Raw genomic sequence first — 22,129 nt, 5'->3', positions numbered from 1 at the left:
CTGGCAGACTGTTCCAGACCTTGGGGGCTCAGACAGTAAAGAAATTCTTCCTTATGTCCAGCCTGAAACGGTCTTACAGGAGTTTGTGACCGTTCGACCTTGTCCCTATTTAAGTGCGTTTGTATAGTGTATCTAGAGGCAATTGCATAATTGCTCAAAATACTTTCTTACTCTTGTATATTGGGGAGGTACGGGGTGTATGTGGGGGGGCTGTGTGGTTGGAAAGCGAGTCTGGGATGTGCGTTTAGGGTGGGGGGTGGGAGTGTGTTGGCTGTGAGGGAGTGGGTGTGTTTGGGGGTATGGTGGAGAGGATGGGAGGGTGTTGGTATGTGTGTGTGGATATGGTGGGTGTGAGGGGGTTATGGTGGGAGTTGTGTGTGGAGGATCTGGGTATATTGGGGGTATGGTGGAAGGTGAGGAGCCAGCCCCATCCATCCTGTCCCGGCTTCAACACACAGTTCCTGGTTGCAAGGCCAAGACCCATATGGCACGGCCGCCAGCCTGGCCCATCCTGGTACAACGCAGCTCCAGTTCTGTTAGTCACAGCCACGCAGCTGAAACTGCATTCTCCAGGGCCAGACTGGGCTAGCCCTATGCCGCACTGTGCAGGTCACAGCCTTGCAGCTGGAAACTGCGTGCTACTGGGACGGGACTGGCCAGGTTGGCCTGGCTCCGTGCCATACTGTATGGGTTCTGACCTTGCAGCTGGGAACTGTGCACCACAGTCAGGGTGGGGCAGGTGGGGCTGGCTTTGTGCTATGCCATGCGGGTCTTGGCCTTGCAGCCAGGAACCACATTCTACCAGGCCAGCGCTATGCTGTACCATGTGAGTCCTGTCCCAGCTGCAGTGTGCAGCTGGGACCCATACGGCACGTGGAGTCGGCCTGCCTCGGGAGCACACAGTTCCTAGCTGCAGGGCCAGGACCCACATGTAGCACGGAGCCAGCCTGGCCTGGCTCTGGCTAATGATTCCACGTGACACGTGAACCTACATGGTGCGGCATGGGACCAGCAGAACGTGGTTCCAGCTGCATAGCTGGGACCCACATGGCAGCATGGAGCCAGCCTGGCCAGGGGGCATGTTAGTGCCAGCAGCCATGGGAAGTCTCACACCACCAGGCTGGGCCGGTTCCATGCCTCTATGTGGTGTTCCTGGAACCTGTACCCAGGAGTGGCATGTGGAGGCATGGAGCCAGAGTCCCGCAAACAGAGTGGGGCCATTGCTGGCGGTCCACCCCTCCCAGCCTGTTCTTACCTGAATTTCCACTCTCAAATGGAGGGAGGACTGTGGAACAGCCACAGGGCACTAGGGAAGACCTCTGCTAGCCTGGGGGTGGGGGCATGGCAGGGCAGGTCAGGTTACGGCATGACCAACTCCAAACCCAACCAGAGCCAGAGTTGCTTGGCGCTGCAGCTGGCAGCTCCTGCAGCCAGCAGCTCCTGTCACCGGTGCTTTGTTGGGTATTAACTGTCTGCGTTTTAGAGGAGTCTCATGGGCTGGATCAAATGGCCTGGCAGGCCAGTTCTGGCCCACAGGCTGTGTTTTGCTTGTCTCTGCTCTTGAGAGATCCAGTTCAATGCTCTACCTCTGTAGCGTTGACTTCTACCACTGTTGAAGACAGGCCTATTTGATATGCCTTGATGTCATGGGCCTTAGCCCATCACAGAAAAACTATAAGCCTCCCTTTACAAAGGGAGGCCACTGGAGACATACCAACTAATTGCTTGGGACAATAATAAAAGAAAGCAGAAACAGGAGTAGGGCTATAGATTAATAACTAGGTCATCAGATGAGGACACTGAACAGAGCACAGTGGCCCAATGTTCACCGCCCCCTGAAGGAGTCGAGGGAGCCTGTGGATGCCAATCAGTGAGACTCCATCTGGATACATGAGTGGAGCAGTGCCAGGAAAGCACCCCCTCACTCACTCAGGGTCCTTCCAGCCAGAGCCTCCTTTCTGGCCTTGTAGATGGCCAGTTTAGCCAAAGCCGTGAGGAGGTTGACCCAGAGGTCTCAAGACGTGGTGGGGCAATGGACAGGGAGTCTGTAAAAGAAAAGGTGCAGGGAGAAGTACAGACAACCTCAGCAGCAGGTTCTGGAGGAGGCAGAAGAGGGGCTGCAACCTGGTGCACATGAGGTAGCTCTGCACCAGAGTCTCCCTCTGGGCGCAAAAGGCAAGTGTCAAAGGTGTCCGTAAAGCGTGCAACATACACCCATGGAGACAGCCCCGTGGAGGAGCCGCCAACTGAGGTCCCCAGTAGCTCATAGGATCAAGGTGAAATACAAGCTAGTCCACCATGGACCCTTCCCCCGCCCTCAGCTAGTGTGTCCCACCATTTGTTGTCAGGGCAGGACATGAGGACATGGTGATGAACTGCGGAGCATGAGCGTGTAGCGCTGGAGGTGGTGGGCTGTTTGGAAGTGGACCAGTTTGGTGTCCCCCAGCCTGCTGAGGTGGTGGGGCAGGGAGGACTGTGGGGCCTGCCAAAGCACAGGCCCCACAATGAGCTCTGGGGGCAGGGACTGTCCTGACGCAGGACCTGGTCAATGTAGGCAAGGGCAGTGGGTGGCAGAATAGCCTTTACCTCCTGGAGTATGCAGCAGGAAGCATACAGCCTGGGCAGCTCCATGTGCTGGGCCAGTGCAGAGGGATACACCCAGCCCTGCCTAGCATAGTCCAGGGCTCCAAAACAAGTGATGTGGGCCAGGATCACCCTTTGGTGCACCTAGGACACCTCCATCTCCAGCACCGCCAGCTGTGGGTTTTTCAGCCAGGGCTCGGTGAGGAGGTCAGTGCCCTGGGCAATCATCCCAGGCTGTATTTTGCCTGCCTCTGCTCTAGGGAGATACAGTTCAGTGCTCTCCCTCTATAGCATCCACTTGTGCCACTGTTGAAGACAGGATACTGGGCTAGATGGACCATTGGTCTGGCCCAGTGTGGCACATACATTCTTATATTCTCCTCTGATCCCATTGTAACAGTGAAAATGTAAGACCAGTTAGAATGTCTTTTAACTGTCTCTACCTTTCTCTCTTCCGCTTTAAGTCACAGCAGTTTTAGTCTCCCTATAGGAAGGTAGGATGGATTTCTCTCTTTAGTTGCTTTATTGACCTGGAAATAATTAGACTACCAAGTGGCACCAATCAGTCTCTAAGCAAATGTACAACATTTTAGCAGTATTTATTCAGTCTTACACTTTGGCACACCCCACTATCAAGTTTCAAACAAGTACTTTCTCTTTAATTAATATAGAGTTGATGAAGACAAAGGTATTATAGCAACATAGTTCATTTTTCTGTCCCCTCAGAAATACTATATGGTATTCTACTAAGAGTTTGTCTGTTAGGTTGGGGGGGGGTTGCCTTATACTTTTAACCCGAGAACCACTTCCCTTACTGCAGCTGCAGCTCCAATACTTCTCCTGCTTTAGGCTTCCTTATTGTTTGTTCATAAGTGTTGCTTTGGTCTAGTGCACTGATTCTCAGACAGAATGCCATGGTACCTTGAGATGCTGAGTTCTTTTCAAGGGTGCCGTACAGTATTAGCACTCTTAGGTGTGCAAACACCTACACGTGATTCACAAGATAAACTGAAAGATTTCAAATAGGAATCCATGTTGTAAAAAAAATTTCTCATTTGTTGTGGTTGTGGTCCTTGAGTGCTATGCAGCAGAGGAATTGCTTCAGCATTTTTCTGTAGTCCAGAAACAAGTGAAAGCTATGAACTGGGACTTTCTGAGGGGTGCTGCAAGTCTAGAAAGACAGAATCACTGGCTAAGAATTTAATATATTTTTAATGCTGCATTTCTTTTGGGTCTTATTTTCTAATGACATTAAATTATTTGTGTTGCTATATATGCATACACAAGAATTAATACTCAGGAATGTTGCTGATGTGGCTTTTCTCTTCCCAGACATTTACTGTCTAAACGCTTGCTACATCTCAAATACAATCGGATATATTGAAAGTGAATGTTAAGTAGAACCTTTTTTTAATACTTCTTTCCAGGTTTCCATTCTGGGCTGCCCTGATCCAAAAGTTCATGAGATTGCATATCAGTATGGAAAAAATGTTGGCATAGCTTTTCAGGTAACATACTCCCTCCTTTGCTTCTACTGAACTAATGAAGAGTCTAAAATGCATGCTTCTTACAACTGCATTTGAAACCAAACTGCAATCCATTTATTTAAATCCTATTCTAATTAGATGTAACAATTAAAATACATCTATATGGCCTTTTTAGTGTGTTTAAATTAACCTGTATGTTTTTATTCAGCTAATAGACGATGTGCTGGATTTTACATCATGTGCTGACCAAATGGGGAAGCCAACAGCAGCGGATCTCAAGCTTGGATTGGCCACAGGCCCAGTTTTATTTGCTTGCCGACAGGTAGAGATCAAAAACTAAATCTCATTTCTGACTAAGAGGGACACCATCAACTAAAAATCTAGTCAGTAATGAGTCTAGCAGTTTTAGATACTTTATCTCTCCCTGACTTTTCCTGATGGTTGCTGACTTTCCGATCACACTTTCCTATTTTTTTAAAAGTTTCTCTGCTATTTATATGGAAAGAGAAACATAACTGACTGATTTTAATGGAGACACTGTAGTCACACAGGTAAGCTTGCAACTTTTGTCTTGAAAGTAATTTAACTGAAAAAGAAACAGGTACTCCTGTCTTCTGCTCTTTTAGTGGTGATAACCTGAGACATTAACTTTATTTTCACTTGCTATTGCTAATGAAGTCAAAATTGTTATTTCAAATGACATTTTCCAGTTGTTAGGAAACTTGAAACAAAGTACCTTTGATAGCATGGCATTTCTTTGTAATGCAGAAATGCTGAAAAATAATCCTGGAAAATGTAGCAGAAAAATTTGTCCGGAAATGTTCATAAAATACCATTCAAATGAGGAGCCTGCCTTCCAGCCCTTGCAGGAGGCCCATTACGTAAATAGTGATTGTAAAGCACATTAAGAACCCCTTGCAGAATGCATTATAAAAGGGAATGGTATGCGTTATAATTACTATTGCACCTTTTAAGAGTAGAGCAGTATTTTTTTTCCTGTTTGCAAGTATCCTGTGTACGTCATGGGTTTATCTGCACAATAAAAAAAGTGAAAGCAGCTGTTGGCCATGCAGCCTTCCTTAACCCCTATAAGTTAGGAAGGAGTCTGGGAATGACTGGGCAGAAAGTTTGAAGAGTTATACACTGGAAGTCTGCACATTTGTTCACTGCAGCAATAACTCAAACCAACAGCATCAACTGCTGATTACCACAATGCTGATTTTACCAGGGCAAAAGGTATGTTCCATACAGAGGCATCTGTCCATATAGAGAGACTGAGCACTATCAGTTCCAAATGAAACCAGTGATTTAGTTCCTGATTTCACCAGGGCAGAAGGTATGTCATAGGTGATAAAGCACTTAAGAAAGTTTTCTATCTACCTGTAATAACACAGGCCTTCATTAGGTGTATTTAAACTCTTCTGGGGGAGGAAGGAAAGAATCATAGAATATTAGGGTTGAAGGGACCTCGGTCCAACCCCTGGCTCAAAGCATGACTATCCCCAACTATATCATCCCAGCCAAAGCTTTGTCTATGTGGGTCCTAAAAACCTCCAAAGATGAAGATTCCACATTCCTTCTGGGTAGCCTGTTCCAGGGCTTTATTACTGTCCTTTTGAGAGTTTTTCCTTGCATCTAACCTAAGCTTCGCTTGCTGCAAGTTGAAAGCATTGCATCTTGTTCTGTCATTTGCCACCACTGAGAACAGTCTAGCTTCACCCTTGCTGGAACCACATTTTAGGTAGTTGAAGGCTGCTATCAAATCTCCTCTCAGTTTTTTCTCTAGGCTAAATAAGCCCAGTTCCTTCAGCCTCTCAGAAGTCTATGCCCCAGCCTCCTATTTTCATTGCCCTCTGCTGGATTCTCCCCAACCTGTTCACATCCTTTCTGTAGTAAGGGGCCCAAAACTGGACACAGTACTCCAGACCAAGGCCAAATAGAGGGGAATAATCACTTCCCCTGATCTGCCAGCAATGCTTGTACTAATGCAGCTCAGGATGCTGCTAGCCACTTTGGCAACAAGGATACACAGTTGGCTCATGTTCAGCTTCTTGTTCACTGTAACCCCCAAGTGCTTTTCTGCAGAGCTGCTGCTTAGCCAGTTGGTTCCCAGCCTGTACAGGTGCATGGGAGTGTTCTGTCCTAAGTGAGAACAAGAAGGATATGCATATACACACAAGGGAGAGTACAGCAAAAGAGCTTCTTTGAGACCAGACAAGAAGACAGTGGCCACATAAGAAAAAAAAAGGGAGGCTGACTTGGCTCTCTGAGAGCAAGACTTTACACAGTCTACAAGTTTCAGTTGTAATGGGATATGCCATGGGATTCATGAAGACTCATTCAAATCCAGTAAGATCCAGTTAATTGGGTGGGCAGCCTGCAGGTGTGGGGCGAGCTGCAGGCTGTGGAGGAAGCAGGCAACACAAGGCAGAAAGGCGGGAACAGACCAGCAGGGAAAGGGGATTGGTGTGGCAGTCAGGGAGGGCGCAGGGCTTAACTTGTGGCACACTTACCAAAAAGTTGGCCCCTACTGCAGTTAATCATCTGTGCTCAGCATTGTCTAGGGAAAAAGGGAGAGGGATATAAAGCTGAGGTACTAAAAAAGGAACAGCAATAAATAGGTAAAGAGGATACAAAAGAACTGAATACTAGCAAGTAGAGAAATACAAATTTTGCATACGACTTAAAAGAACATGAAGTTGTTTAGCCTGTGGAGTGCTGATAACTCTAGTCTAGAACTGGATGAAATTATTACTGTATTATTTATATTTGCATATTGTCCAAGTGTGACCTAGTATTTGACAATAAAGAGCGTAGAAGTGACACCACATAGAACAAGAAGACATGATACCACCCAAGAAGAGGCAGTTTAAGATCAGCAACAAGCTTTTGAATAACCTTGTTATTTAATGTATTGAACTTTTTTAAAACTTAATTTAGAAAGTGAGTAGATGAGTAGGGATTGTTGTGGCATATGTCCATATAGATTGATTACTACCCTCAGTTCCCCCTAACTGAAGTCAACAATTTAGTTCCCATTGACTTAATTTGCTGTGATGAATAAATCAGGTTACATTATTCTCAGCAGTCAGACTTGTTCATTGGTTAGTAACACTATTCCCCATTAAAAAGGTCTTCTGACTGCACTGTAGGTGGAACATTATAAAAACTTCAACAAGCAGCTATGGTCAAGGCAGGTCCTGTTTTTCATGCCAAGATAAATAGTCACCTGGTACTGTTAATGCTGTCATTTAATAAGCTTCCATTCTGAAATCACCTGTTTTACAACTGAGGGATTTCATCAGGTTTTGGTTGTTTGTGAGTTAGTCCCACTAGCCACTTTCACCAGTCCAGCTAGGTTACTAGTAGAAGAAACTGAAGATATTTTACTTTACATAGTGAGATAAGATAAAATTATGGATAAGAAAAGCTCGAAGGAGTGGAGTTTGTTCTTCTCAATTATTGGCTTTTAGTTTGATTTCTAAGTCTTAATTTCACAGGTTTCCTAAGGTAGGCCAGACCCTAATTATTAATAGTAAGATAGAATAGCAGGGGAAAATTAATGTAATGTCTTTAGGGTTTTTTCATTTATTTTAAACTAAGAACCTCACATTTTTCCTTTGTAGAACATTTAACATTGTGACAGCCTTTAAATATTGATGATGAAAGGAAATTGCCAGTGCTTAATCAAGCTGTCCTTCTACAGGACACATTGGAAGAAGCTAGTAAAGAGATGCTACAGATTTAAGTGATATGCTCAGTTTGTTTATATAACTTAGTGGTAGACACTAGGGGTGTGCAAAATAGGCCGTATTCGATTTGAATCAGAGACAGTGATTCAGTTCATTGATTTGGATCACTGTCCCTGATTCAATTCGGCTGAATCCGAATCTGAAGATTCAATGCCGATTCAGAGAATCGGCGATTCAGCCATGGACACAGATTTAGATGTTTTTTCTATATACCTTGAGGTACCAGGTGCAGCTCGTGAACACTGAGATGGTGGGGCAGGTGGAACATCCCACAGGAGCACGGGAGGGCCCCCGCGTGCTTATCGGCGAACCCGGAAGTGGACCAAAAGTACTTTCGGTTCACTTCGGGTCCACCACTGAGCGCACTGGAGGGCACCCCCACAGCTCAGTGATCAGGTGTGGGGGGACCCCAGGTGCTCCCCCAGACCCAGGAGGCAGAAGTTGCCGAGCTGGAGGGAAGTACTTCTGATCCACTTCCAGGTCTGCTGCTGAGTGCACTGGGGAGCCCCTCCATGTTTCTGTGGGATGCTCCATGAGCCCCAGCATCACAGCACTCATGAGCCGACTGCTATCTAGAGGTATGTAGAAAAAACATTTAAAACTTTGTCTATGTTCGAATCGTCATATCTTTTTGAATCTGTCGATTCTGAGGGTTCCGATTCAATTTGGAGAGATTAAAGGGTCTCCTGATCTGATTCAGATTTGGAGATTCAGCCACCAAATCGGGTAAGTCTCCGCCAAATCGAATCAGCAACCGAAACTTCGCACAGCCCTAGTAGACACTACTTGTGCTTCCAGCAAGAGATGTCTCCATTTGCACTCAACAGAAGAATAACTCGAGACAGATATTGAAAATAGTGCACACTTTTAACACCTTTCAAACTATCTTTTGCTAAATGCAATACTTTTTCCCAAAGGAAATAAAACATGTGCTTCTCTTGCCCTACCATTTTGTCCAGCTTACTGGCTGTTGAAGATGCTTTTATAAATGGTAACATTATAAAAGCATTATGAATAGTACCTTTTCCTCATACCTTATAAATGGTAAATGATTTTGGAGTAGTCTCTGACTTTCCAGTTGCAGCTATTAGTAACTTTTTTTTCTGTGAATTACCTTGACTTGTAGAAATGTTGATTGTTTTGTACGAATAATGTCCATGTCACACTCCCTCAAATGCAGTTACAGGTTATTTAACACTTGAGAGCTAGGATCGACAGGATGTTGGATTGTTTACCTGGTATAATTCCTGCTTCTCATTAAACTCTCCATATTTTTAAGTAGTTGTATTTTAAACATTCTTAGCATCTTTCAGTCTCTCTCATAAAGCTACTTTAGAACAAATGTAAGCACTCTTTCCAAATATTTATATGTTACCCTTTAAATCTGCACATAATAGCTAAGAATAGCTTTGCATAATATATGTTCTTTAAAAAGCCAAAGCATGTGCATAATCTATGTTGTCAGAAATAACCTAAGAGGGGAAGATAATATGAAAATTATAATTAAGATATATGGTAAGAAACTTGAAATCATATCCCTGAAAGGCTACCATTTCCCAATACAAGTTTTCCCTGGCTCAAAATATTAAAGGCAGTACAATGAAACCAGAACCCTGTAAGTATATAAAACAGATTTAAAATTTGGCTTGATCTTAACTGCCTCACGTAGAAAAGAGCAATTTCATTTCATCTTTTGTAAAATGCACACTGATGCCAAGGACCTTCCAGCATGACATCTGAAGGAAGTAAAGGACTCGCTGACTTTCTGCCTGAGGACAGTGATTTGCCCAAATAACTAACTTTATTTGGCTTGCCAGTCAGGCAGATCAAATACACAACAGTGAGGGGAAATGATCTTGGTCCAATTCTAGGTAGTTTATGGAGACATCTGATCCACAGCAAATGGGAGAAGTGTTTTTCTTTTCATTACCTGTGTCCGGCTAGCTCTAGAAATCAAGATGGAACATTACCATTGTGTGAAAGTAAAACCACTTGGACATCTTGTTTGTCAGCTACTTTAGACAAATGGGCACTTCTCCCATAATTAAATATCTTAAACAAAGTATCCTCACTGGTGTGGTGGGAAGAGGTTTGATTTATGCTGCAGTATAGCACAAAGCAGGTACCAACACTAGCTTGACTGGGTATTGGGAGCAGTCTGGCTACAACCCAGAGCTCAGCACAGGGTAAGTTAGCCACAGCACCAGCATTCAATACAGACTACATTTTTACCAGGTTGGTTAACATGGGTACCTGTGCTACACTGCAGCCTGCAGTATAAAACAGCCCCCAAATTCAGTAAGAGAAATGAAGATTGGCAAAGACTCCCCCACCCAGTCCAACTTTCTGATGTGCTTCTTTTAAGGCAGTTCAAGAGGGGATGCAGGGGACAGCTACTGTATATTTATTACCCCTTTTAACTTATTAATGTAATTGTAACTAGTGAAATAGTAAAGAGAAAACTACACATGGAAGAGATGCCAGCTACCTATGTTCTTTGCTTAGTTTCCAGAAATTAATGCTATGATAATGAGGAGATTCAGTTTGCCAGGAGATGTTGAACGTGCACGGGAATATGTACTCCAGGTAAGAGTTGTAATTTCCCAAGTGAGGCTGGAATTCGCTGCCTCAGCTAGTTCGGTAACAGTGGCGTATTCAAAAAAATGCTGTAACGTTTAAGATCTATAACTTTACGTCCCTTAAGATAGAGTTTTATATAGCTTTAGACTTTACACTGGCTGCTAAGGTAAAAATGCTTCACTGGCACAACACTTTGGAAGAAGAGAGACTAGTTATAGATAATGACCAGGGATCCTGGTTTTCTCAGATTTAAAAAATGCCAATTTAAACCCCCCAAATCCGTGATTAAAATTAAAGGCCACCCACAGCCCCCTCAACCCTCCTGATGCCCCTCACTCCCCCACAACAGCCCCCCAGCCACACACATACAGGCATAGTCATTGACATCTACCCCAGCAGGCAACTGGGGGGGGAGGAGCAGGATGGGGAAAGGGAAGGTGCTGGGGGGGGGGGGCAGGGAGTATGCCCCCTCCCAGGTGCAGGGCTGGAGGGTGAGGGCAGGCATGCCCCTGTACAGGCTGCACCCATGTGAGCTGGGGGCGGGCTTGTACACTGCGGCTGCGCCACAACTCTGCCGCTGCGCTCCATGCTGCCTTCCCATGTCCAGCTGCACAGCTTTGTGGGCAAGCAGTGCGGGAACGGCGGCCGCACATGTGCAACGTAGCTGACCAGTCATCAGGGGAAGGAGGGGGGGCTCGCATGCGGCAACCACAACTGCACCACTGCTTGTGCCCCGCAGCTGGCTCCACGGCGGTGTGGGATGGTAGCTGCATGCCAGCTGGGGGATGGGGCTTGCACGCAGTGACCACCAACACTGATTCTCACTTGTGGAGCCATGACTGGAGGCAGCTGTCGCACACAAGCCGCCCCCCCGCCAAATCTGGGGGCACTGCTGTGAAGACAGTCGCACAGTTCTGCAGACATGGCTCCACAGGCAAGTGGCAGATGCTGCATGCAAATCCCACCCCCCACCCCCAGTGGCAAGTGGCAGCTGCTGCTGCGGAGCCATGCCCACGAAGATATGCGGCTGGTTGTGGCAGCCACTGCTGCGCTCCACTAAGCCATGCGGCTGGCTGCAGGAAGGCAGCACAGGGCGTGGTGCGAATCCCACCCCAGCCAGCCAGTGCGTATGTGGCCCATAGAGGGACACCCCTGCTCCTGGGAGTGGGCTGAGGTGGGGGGCAGAGAGGTGCTGTGGTGCCCTTTCCCCTTTTCCTCCCCCTCCAGGCAGGGCTGGGGGTTTTCTGCCCTTTATACAATCAGCTCTTGCCGCTTGGAACTGTGCCAGCCTGCAAGAGCTCTCTGCTAAAGCGGAGAATCTATAGATCTCTCTGGTAAGAGGAAATCGGTGTTTTCTCTGATAAGACAGGGAAGCCATGGTTTTCTCTGTTTTTCTGTGGGAAATGGAAAACCTGGATTCCTGATAATGACCTACTTAACTTCCACCAAGAGAAAGCAATTTTTGCAGCCTCATCATGGGCCCGAAGAGCCAATTTCAGTGTCATTTTGCAGTAGTCCCACCCCTTGACTGCTTGGTCGAGGCACGAGGGGGTACGTGCCATTATTGCAGTTCCTGTTTGTGCTGCTCTGCCAGCTGGTGCCTTCGCCTCCCAGGCAGGCTGCAAGGCTAGGCCACCACAGCAGTAGCAGCAGCAGTGACTGCTGCCTTCGATGGGGGAGCTAGCATTTTATTTTTAAGGGTTTGGGTTTATTGCTTGAATTGTTGGGGGAAAAAATCACTGCCAACACCACTTTTTGCAGCAATCGTGGAAATAGCTGTTTTTTGTCGTTTTCACTAAAATTGCAAAACTGTGATTTAAGTAGGTTCTAGTTATAGCATTAAAGAGATCTGGCATTACATAAACAGTGTTTATGTAATAAACTGTATGAAATTGATTCTGTTGAGTCCAGTACTCTTATTAATATAGCTACTCTCCAGTCTGAAGAATTGAGTAGTTAAACAGATAACAGTAGTGAACTACAGCCACAATGTCTTTATTAACTTCCAATTTTAGATTTTAACTGAGATAATAGAGGCAAAATATTTATCTTGCCATATAAAGGCTGATTGTATGTTTAAAATAACAATTACTGTAATTTTGCTTCGGAAAAGTAAATTAGATTGCTACTTTTTATTCACATGGAACACTACCCCCATTTTACACATACTTTTACTACTAAACTTGGCCTCTAGTCTGTGGTAGAAGGACCTTAGATAATGAAAGGCAGTCTAGGAGCACAGAAGCACTACTTCCCTTCCACCACTCCTTACAGGCCTTGCTGCAAGGTGCTGTGTTGGCTCCTTAACTTATTCACAGTATCAGCAGCAGCACTTGGTAGTTGAAATAAGAAATCCTATTTGATGCCCTTAATTAGTTTCCCACTTTGATATTGCATGTGGTTTTATTTAAGAGTGATGGCGTGCAGCAGACAAACTACCTCGCCCAACGCTACTGTCATGAAGCAACGAAAGAGATCAGTAAACTGCGACCATCCCCTGAAAGAGACGCCCTCATTCAGCTCACAGAAATGGTACTTACCAGAGACAAGTGACAAACTCCTTCCACTAGTTCTGGCGGCAGCTACGTACCAGATGGTGCCTACATTTCCTTTTAGAACATTGTGGTTTGCTTCCAGTGCAGGTTACCAAAAATTATTTTTTTTAAAAACGGAAGAAAGAAAGACCCCACTGGAGTTGCACTTTTTTTAAAAAAAAAAAGTTGAGATGTTTTATTGAAGGAAGCCATACACCTGTGAAATCAATCAATCCATTTATTAAATTCTATTCATGCTGTATAATGTTTTAATGAAAACTTTGATGTTGTGTGGGGGCATTGTTTACACTTAATGTTAATGCACAAGGCCACAATAAAAATAAATATAATCAATGTATTAAAATGAATGTGCTTCAACTTTCCCTTTCTTGTTTATAATATATGGTGTGTTAGGCTTTATTGTGAAAATAGATAATGGCTTGAATGCTTTGTCAGCGTCAAACTTCAGAAGTACCCAAAATTTTATATAGGAGAATGGTTTATTATAAAAGACTGTACATAAACTTTAATAGGTTATATACAAATTAAAAGAAACTTTCCAATTTATAAAGGAAATACAGGTAAGTTACTGGTTGCTAAATTTTTAGAAAATCAGATTAATAGTTAACAAGAAAAGGCAGTAAGCATTTGAAATAGTTACAATGGAGGCAGGTGAAGGAGTTTCAATATTCAGTCTTCCACTAGAAAATGAATAATTCAGTAACCAAATTTCCAAGCCACCAGTCTTTTCATCATTTTATTACAGATGTGTGTGTATTTTATACCTCACTAGAACAGTACTTTGAAGTCCAAAACCAATCCTTACTACATAATTCTCCAGTACTACAGCATATTCTACATCAGATAACCTAAGCAACACACTGCTTTGTACAAACTGAGATGAACATCCCATCTGACCTTTTGCCTGAATTCCCTTAACTCAAAAGGAAAGGCAAAGTGCATCTGTTAGTTCCCAGTACTAAAAACATAACAGGATGTGCATATCTGTTCCCGTGTCCCATAGTTAAAGGACTGCTAGCTCTTTCTGCCTTACTTGGCCTGTTACCAGGTCCAAGCATAAAATATTTTTTCTCCTATTTGGTCCAGCATGCAGTTTGTTTTGAAGAATGTCAGTTTCAGTGAACTGCATCTATTTATTTTAAAGAGTGCATTGGACACAGAACGTCTTTCAAAGTACTCATCTTACGTAAAAGGTGTAAAGATCTGCTAAGATTTTCAAAGGATCTTAGGAGAGGTTGTGGTAACTGGATGACTTCACTTTCATTGGCCCCTTGCCATGGTAGTTTAAGGGTACAACACTTTTAATCTCAGTGTATTGCCAGCGATAACACAACCATATTTTTGTTAAATTAGCACGTCAGATCACTTTGCCAAGCAAACCAAAGCAATGGACGAGACCTTTGGTTCACTTGTGTATTTATGAATGGAAAAGTCATAATGCAAATTTAACTCATTTAAAAAAACTTGAGTACAAATTACACATACAGAAGACCACCCATTTTTGATTCACATGGACACCTTAGAGACTCAAACAATTCATTGCAATAAACTTTTAGTGAGAGTACTCCAAGTAAAGATTACAACAGATTGGAAGCATCTTGGATTTTTAAAAAAAGTATCATTTCAATACATAAGTCTGTATGCATGCTTTAAACAAATAGTATAGTTCAAGAATGAGCAAGAGTCTAAACAAAAAGTAATATGACCAGCACTAACATTAAACTTTTCATCCAGATTTTTAATATGTTAGTCTAACTTAGTGTTAGTTACCATGCTGCACTGAAAAATGTAATGGCACAATCTGTATCATGGTTCATTAAATATTATACCCTACTTCCCCAAAATATTTAGGCTGGTCATAAAATTAACAATGCATAAGTAAATAAGTATAACCAGTAATAGACAGTCGCTTGTTTTACAAACTGCCATCAGATCAGACTAACTGTCTCCAGAGACTTATGCTTATGGAGATGGACATTCAATCATACCATTAAAATAGGATGGCTTGAAGAGATGGGCACATTTTTCCTTAAAGTGTATTAAGATTATTCTGTTACCTTTAGTTACCCCTTGCAGATAATCATGGTATGACCGAATACAAGACTCAACTTGAAAAGTAAAGGATTTTAATCAGCATAGTGCATGATTGATTCAACGTAATTCCCAGGGAACAGGCCAGTCACACGATTGCAAACTCCTTCATACCAGCCATCATCATTCTTCTTTATCACGTAAATGATTGCACCCTCCATAAATGACAGCTCATCATCCTTGTCCTTTGTATAGTCATATATAGCAACAACTATGGAGTAGAGAGAGAGCGAGTTTGGTTCAGAATGGTATCCAGTAAAACAGCATTTTGAAAATTTTTAGAATGACATTTGTAATGGCATCTTAAGGATCTCCATGTTTATAACAAATATTTCTATACCTGGTGGCTGCTTACAAACAGGGTGGCAGGGAACCCCCAGTGCTTGACTTTCAACTTGGTGCGATCCCACACTGAGTACAGTGCATGCTCAGAAGAGGCATTGCATTGGTTTGACCCAGCGCGCCCAACATCTGTATAGATTCCACACTTGAACAGGGCTTTTTGGGGCTTCTCTCATAGCTGATTGAATATGCTTTAGATAAAAAGCACCGAAACCCCCTACTTCAGCGTCTGTATAGATTGGGTGCTTAAGTGCTGGGTCAAACTAATGTGCCTCCTCTTCCAGTAAAGAGCTGTTTTGTTTTGGTTTTTCCATGTCTGTCGGTGCTCAGGGTCTCTTTGCCATCAACATGATTCTTTAGATTTCAAGCTACATTTTCTCTCACCCATCAAAAACAGTAAAAGTGTAAGCCAAGTTAAGCACTCAATCACCCAGCTTGTGCAGGCATGACTGTTTGAGACTTCATAAAAGTATTTAAGGGAAAGATCACTTAGGCAAATAAATAGCTAATGCAACGCATACAGACAACTGTTCGTTACTTCAGATCAGCAGGTATAGCTCCAAACGGACACATCTCTTCATTGAGGTATCATTTATAGTTATTTCAATGAGTAGAACCATACAAAAGTAAGACTTAGATCTTCACTGAATGTTCATGTAGTACAAACTTCAGTGTCAATTCTAAAGCATGGGACTAAACAGATGAATTTGCTGCAAGAGCCAAGAGGAGCAGAGGACTTCTGTGGTTCTGCAGACCTCCACACTGCCAATGAATGTGGTTCTATGTTTTAAGCAGTATTTTGGGAGGGATATGAAGTCTATATCAAACACTCAGATTGGAGACTTGCCAAATTTCCAAGCTGGCAGACATTCAGCAGCTTTTACTGCAAGGCCATCTCTTCCATGCAGTCCCCTGCCACATTTGCAGTGTGCCTTCAAACATCTGCAGTAAATGAAGCATGATCCAATAGGCAGTAGCCTCGTCCTTCACCCTACAGCCCTGATGCACACCAAGTAGACAGTCCAGCCCATATGCTAAATGAGGTAGCAAGCCAGGACAAAATACCATATAATAATGTAATTAAAGGCTGGCTTTCCCAATGTTTGAGTGCTTGACTTGGTAAACTTAAGATTTTTTTAAGGTACTTTTTGGTATATAATGCAAATAACTTAAAATCTGTTTCTATTGTTCAGCTTCACTTTCCTTAATTCAAACAGTGAAGTTGTGGTACATATCTATGGAGAAGGGTGTGGTATAGCCATCTGGCTACCAGTGTATAAAGTTACCCTGATCCCCATGAACTTGTGTTAAAAAACCCCAAACAAAACATTGTTTTCAAAAGAACATCGCTGCCACTGCATACAGAAAATAGATTCCGACTATCCCTCAAACTTTCTGGAACCACATGAAGCTATCTTCTGGCTGCAGTCAAATATTTTAATGCAGTAGGTCACAGGGGATTTACTGCTGCCCAACGCTGTCCCACACTGATGTTTTCCTAGCGCAGCATGACCGTACAGGTAAGAAATGGGCTTTTCAGTTATTCAAAAGACTATTCTTATGGATGAGGCTTAAACAGCTCCACAAGAAAGTAGGATTTAAGATAAATGGAGGCATTTCCCATATTAATCACTCCATTTTAACAGTTAAAATGGCAAATCATTTCATTGAGTTAAAAAGTTTACAAGTTTGCCCTTACTGGGCACTTAGTGAGGTTATTTCTGGGTGGGTGTCCAGCAGTGCTGAAATAACTAGCTGGTATAACAGTTTAACAAATAAACAAATGAAATCCAATTTACAGATAATGATGAAAGACTTATCCACTTCATTCCGGTACTCAAATATATTTTTAAGATCTTTTAGCATAGCACCAAGGATTAGGCTGGTTGCAATGACTGAAAAGTTAGGAAAGAATGAGTGTAGATGAGACTGAGCAGGAAGATTTTGGTATTCTTTCCTCGTAGTCTACAAGTCAATCAGTAGTACATGGACACTGTGGCGGTATGTAATTGGGATGAATCTCTTACCTTTCTCTATGTAGTTTTTAGGTGCCCATGCAGGGTCCCCATCTGCATATGGATCACTGTACTGAACTACTGCAGCCTCCTCATCTTCATAATCCACTGGGGGTGGAGGTGGGGGAGGGGGAGAGTCATCAAACATGGGCATCTCATCTGGAGGTGGTGGGGGAGGAGGAGTTGGACTATCCGCAACTGGAAACATGAAGAGTCACATCAGAAACTGTGTGCAAGTGCAATCAAACCTTACCAGGTACACTGCATAGAGAGCCACACAGCATGCACTACAGTACCATGCACCAATTAGAAGCTTTGTTAAAGCTACAACACACAACTAATGTTACTAGTGGTCAAATCTATGTGTAAATGCTACTAGAGTCAAAGCACATGCTCCAAAAGCAGAAGCTGTTGCCAGCAGAAAGGGGTTTTTGTCTTTATCTGTGTAGAAGGAGTTACTAGAGCAGCTGCTGAACCAGGCAAGAACTGGAGAGGCATGGGACTCCTTTATGGTTTAACTAAGTAAGAAAAAGCAGGTTCAGAGGAAAAGCTCTGCACAGAAAGTTATCTGACAGGACATACCCAGAATTCAACTGGTGAACTAATATAGGCAGCCACTGTGCTTGGGAGAGGATATTTTAGGACCTAAACGTGCTAGCTACCAAATCTCTAAACAGATTCCCCAGTCAACACAATTAAAAGTAACTTGCGTATAGCAAAAAAGGAAAAACCATATTAAAAAGCAGATTTACAAAGACATTTGTGCACCTCCAATCAGTTTTCAGCAACATTCAGAATCAGTGACAGACACGAAACAATTAGAAGAAACAAGCAGCAGCTCCTGACCATCAAGCTTTTCCATCAAGTCAGCAAACTTATCTCCCAGCATCACCCCCAGCATCATACCACAGTTCTCCATATTATACTAGCCTGTGAGCCCCACCTACTCACCCCATAAGAGACCCACACTTTGGAGCTTTCGTTATGTCAATTCCATTTGCTCCCTAATATTTTCCATTTTGCCCATCAGGATAGAGGTCAATGGCAGATAACGCCACCCTAGCCTGATCCCCGTCTTTAGGAAGCTTCTAGACTAGATCTGCATTTCCTCTGCCTAGCCAGATATTAGGAAAACAGCCAAGATTAGTTTTAAACTGCAGCTAGTACAATAGCTGTATGACAGATGTGAGCCCATGCTGAAATGAAAGCTACTGGGCACAAGGGAGGTTACAAGCAGAATTCCCTAGGGAGGGGGAGTCTTGGGGCTGATGTTATTAAATAACTTAAATGAAGACCTTGGCACAAAGCTAGGAGTATGCTAATGTTGTATTGGTAACAGGATGTTGTACTGGTAACAAAAGAAGGTGCTGTAAAGTAGGATGGGAATACTGTACAGGAAGAACAGGATAACCTGGAGTCCTGGAGTAAGATTTATACCTTTCCTATTACGAAGTGCAATATCACGTATTTGGACTACTAAGAGTTTGTTACAAGGAGGATGTTCATCAGTTGGAAGCAAATGAGAAGACAGACCCCAGAGTATTAGCTGAGCACAAGATTACTGAATCACTGATTTGATACTAGGACACATCGGGTACGGATTTCCCCACAGAGCTAGGGAAACATTCATGCCTTTTTACCAGGCACTGGTAAAGCCTTCTGTGTACAGTTCTGGTTGCTATGTTCAATCAAGGGAAACAAATTTTGCTGGAGCATCAGGTTCACATGGTAGTAATCAATGGTTCAATGTCTAGTTGGTAGCCGATACCAAGTGGAGTGTCCCAGGGGTCAGAACTAGGGCCAGTGTCTTCATCAATGACCCAGGAAGATGGCAGAGTGTGCCCTCAGTAAGTCTGCAGATGACATCAAGCCGGAGGGAGTAGTAGATACGCTGGAGGGTAGGGCCAGGATTCAGTGACCGAGACAAATTGGAGGATTGGGCCAAAAGAAATCTCATGAGGTTCAACAAAGACAAGTGCAAAGTCCTGCACTTAGGACAGAACAATCCCAAGTGCCAGTACAGGCTGGGGGCTGACTGGCTGGGCAGCAGCTCTGCAGAAAAGGACTTGGGGGTTACAGTGGACAATAAGCTGAATATGGGCCAGCAGTGTGTCCTTGTTGCCAAGAAGGCTAATGGCATACTGGGCTGCATTGGTAGGAGTGTTGCCAGTAGGTCAAGGGAAGTGATTATTCCCATCTATTCATCACTGCTGAGGCCGCATCTGGAGTAGTGTTCAATTTTGGGCCCCTCACTACAGAAAGGATGTGGACAAATTGGAGAGTCCAGTGGAGGGCAACAAAAATGGGGAGGGGGCTGGGAGGATGCGACTTATAAGGAGAGGTTGAGGAAACTGGGCCTATTTATTTTGGAGAAGAGAAGACTAAGAGGGGATTTAATAGCAGCCTTCAGCTACTTGAAGGGCAGTATGAAAGAGGATAGAGCTAAACTGTTATCAGTGATGGCAAATGACAGAACAAGGAGCAACAGTCTCAAGCTGCAGCCACCAGGGAAGTTTAGGTTAGCTATTAGGAAGAATTTTCTCACTAGGAGGGTAGTAAAACACTGGAACAGGCTACCCACAGAGGTTGCAGACTCTCCATCCTTGGAGGTTTTCAAAACCCAGCTAGACAAAGGTTTGGCTGGGATGATATAGTTGGGAATGGTCCTGCTTTGATCAGGGGGTCAGACTAGATGACCTCCTGAGGTCCCTTCCAACCCTCATTTTCTATGATTCTGTATGGCAGCTGCCTATAGCTGCAGGGGCTAGACTCAAGAGCCCTGAAGATCTTTGCCAGTACTATGAGCTACTTGTATCTAAGCAAATCCACATATACCAGCCACCAACGCAAGGGCATCTATCTATACACTCCCTTATACAGAAGACACCCATTTACATACAATACAGTGAAAGACCCTACAGTTACTTGTATTCTGAGGATAACAAATGTAGGTTTTTGTTGCAATTAGAAAGGAGTAGACCTCAGGCTGGTAATCAAAACTGAACTGAAAACAGTGTACTCTCTTCCCCACTCCAAATCAAAGCCTTAGGATAAAGGTGTTCTATTAATAGTACTCCTCCCCCCCCCAAGGACAGTATATTCTGAGCGTCTTCCCCCACATCCTGCTTCGTCTAGGTCTATTTATAGTTCCCAACACCTTTATCCTAAGAACATAAAAAAAATGCTATTCTGGGTCACACCACAGGTCCATCTAACCCAGTTTCCCGTCTCTCCCAGTCCCTAGGCAACAAACAGGCGTGTCTCTCAGTGGCAGAGATGGTCGCTAAAGGTTATTTAAAAATCCTAGAGCCATCTGCAAGCTGGCTCTGCGTGGAACGTGGCAGCTATTTAACAATAAACAATTCAGAACAGAGGAAGTAAACATTCAGCATCCTGATGGCAGTCTTTGAGGTCAGCAGGCGCAGAGCAAGGACATGGGAAGAGTGGCTAAGAAATGGTATCCACTTGTGTCTGTAGGGAAAAAAAGGAGGAATTTGACTCATGCTCTCTCCTGGTAAGCTACCAGCAAGCAGATGCGTAACTTGTGCACACAGGCAGGTACAAGCCAGGGAAGCGTGACCAGCAGGCCAGAGTCAGCCCATAGACCACATCATTTGACACATACTACAGAAAAAAAATTAGCTGTACCAGTTGCCTAGCATGGGTGACCAGACAAGCTGACAGCTCCAAACTGTCAAGTTAAACAACAAGGTTTTGTAGACTTGCATTTAAAATTCCACTAACAGTAAAAAAACAAGTTAACTAGGAGAGAAAAGCATAGTGATGAGTGAAGCTTTCTGGGAATGTATGTGGAGGGAGAATTAAGGGCAAAATTAAGAATGTAATCATAGGTCATTAAAATACTATTATCTGATTATTCCCCACCTCCTCCAAGCTATTAGCGGTTCTTTCCCCATATGAATATTTACTTATACCGCTCTCATGAGTTGGATCAATTCCATAATCCTTCTTTCTAGTAACAGGAATTGTCTTTTGTCACTGCCTGCCCTATAAAACAGGATTTACTAGCAGTCAGTTTACTGACTCAATCCACTTCACATAGACACACATGTACACACAAATAAATGAAACCATTTATGAACTGGATCCATTTTGTACATTATCTTGGGCACACATTTCACAAATGAATTTCCAACTCAATTTTTTAAATATATATTTTCCTCCTAATATCCATTCTATTGAGCATTTTGAATTCGACTGAGATCTGAATTGTTTAATCCTGAGTCCATTTTTGGCCAGTTTTAGCAAATGAAAAATCTTTATTTTATGAATGAATTTAAGGTTGCTTGTTTAAAAGGAGCAAAGGAGGGTTTTAGAAATACAAAAGTGAAAGTGCCAACAGATGCACTGCTTTGGCTGCAGTGCCAATCAAGCACATTTTATGGGAAACACTGAAAATAAATAAAATTCAGCTTCACATTTAATGGGAAAAATGAAACAACAGAACATACTTCGTGTGCATCAGTAACTCTGTACCAGCTGAGTTAACCTTGCTCTTGGAACTTTAGCCTTTATATTTCTGGACTGATTTTAAGCCTGGACAATTCTGAAGTTGCAGTGTCTTGAGGTTTTGCAATGTATTATTTTCTTTTAAAGGAGAAATGGCCAAGGCAATACCTGCTCTCTGTATTACTATTTACATCACTCCAAATCCACAGTATTGTGCATGTAAGATGAAGGAGGGAATATGTTTTTGTAAAAAT

The 22,129-nt window shown here is 43.4% G+C and overlaps 2 protein-coding genes across 13 annotated transcripts in view; one reads left to right on the top strand and one right to left on the bottom strand.

Annotated features, from left to right (window-relative positions):
- PDSS1 (decaprenyl diphosphate synthase subunit 1) overlaps positions 1-13,304 on the top strand; it is a 34,217-nt gene extending 20,913 nt beyond the window's left edge. For both annotated transcript variants that reach the window (XM_019531766.1, XM_019531775.1), the window contains 4 exons: positions 4,011-4,091; positions 4,279-4,392; positions 10,328-10,408; positions 12,815-13,304. In XM_019531766.1, coding sequence (XP_019387311.1) covers positions 4,011-4,091; positions 4,279-4,392; positions 10,328-10,408; positions 12,815-12,955 — 417 coding nt within the window. In that variant the 3' untranslated portion in view covers positions 12,956-13,304. The remainder of the gene's footprint in view (positions 1-4,010; positions 4,092-4,278; positions 4,393-10,327; positions 10,409-12,814) is intronic.
- Positions 13,305-14,356: 1,052 nt separating this feature from the next.
- The window catches only part of ABI1 (abl interactor 1), a 115,499-nt gene continuing 107,726 nt past the window's right edge, over positions 14,357-22,129 (bottom strand). For all 11 annotated transcript variants that reach the window (XM_019531672.1, XM_019531695.1, XM_019531724.1 and 8 more), the window contains 2 exons: positions 17,418-17,603; positions 14,357-15,259 (listed from right to left, as the gene is read on the bottom strand). In XM_019531672.1, the coding sequence (XP_019387217.1) occupies positions 15,084-15,259; positions 17,418-17,603 (362 nt within the window). In that variant the 3' untranslated portion in view covers positions 14,357-15,083. The remainder of the gene's footprint in view (positions 15,260-17,417; positions 17,604-22,129) is intronic.

The sequence above is a fragment of the Crocodylus porosus genome, unplaced genomic scaffold (genome assembly GCF_001723895.1).
Source record: "Crocodylus porosus isolate Cpor-Errol unplaced genomic scaffold, CroPor_comp1, whole genome shotgun sequence".
Lineage (NCBI taxonomy): Eukaryota > Metazoa > Chordata > Crocodylia > Crocodylidae > Crocodylus > Crocodylus porosus.
The sequence above is the reverse complement of the archived record's forward strand: the minus strand, read 5'-3'. Positions and strand labels throughout refer to the sequence as shown.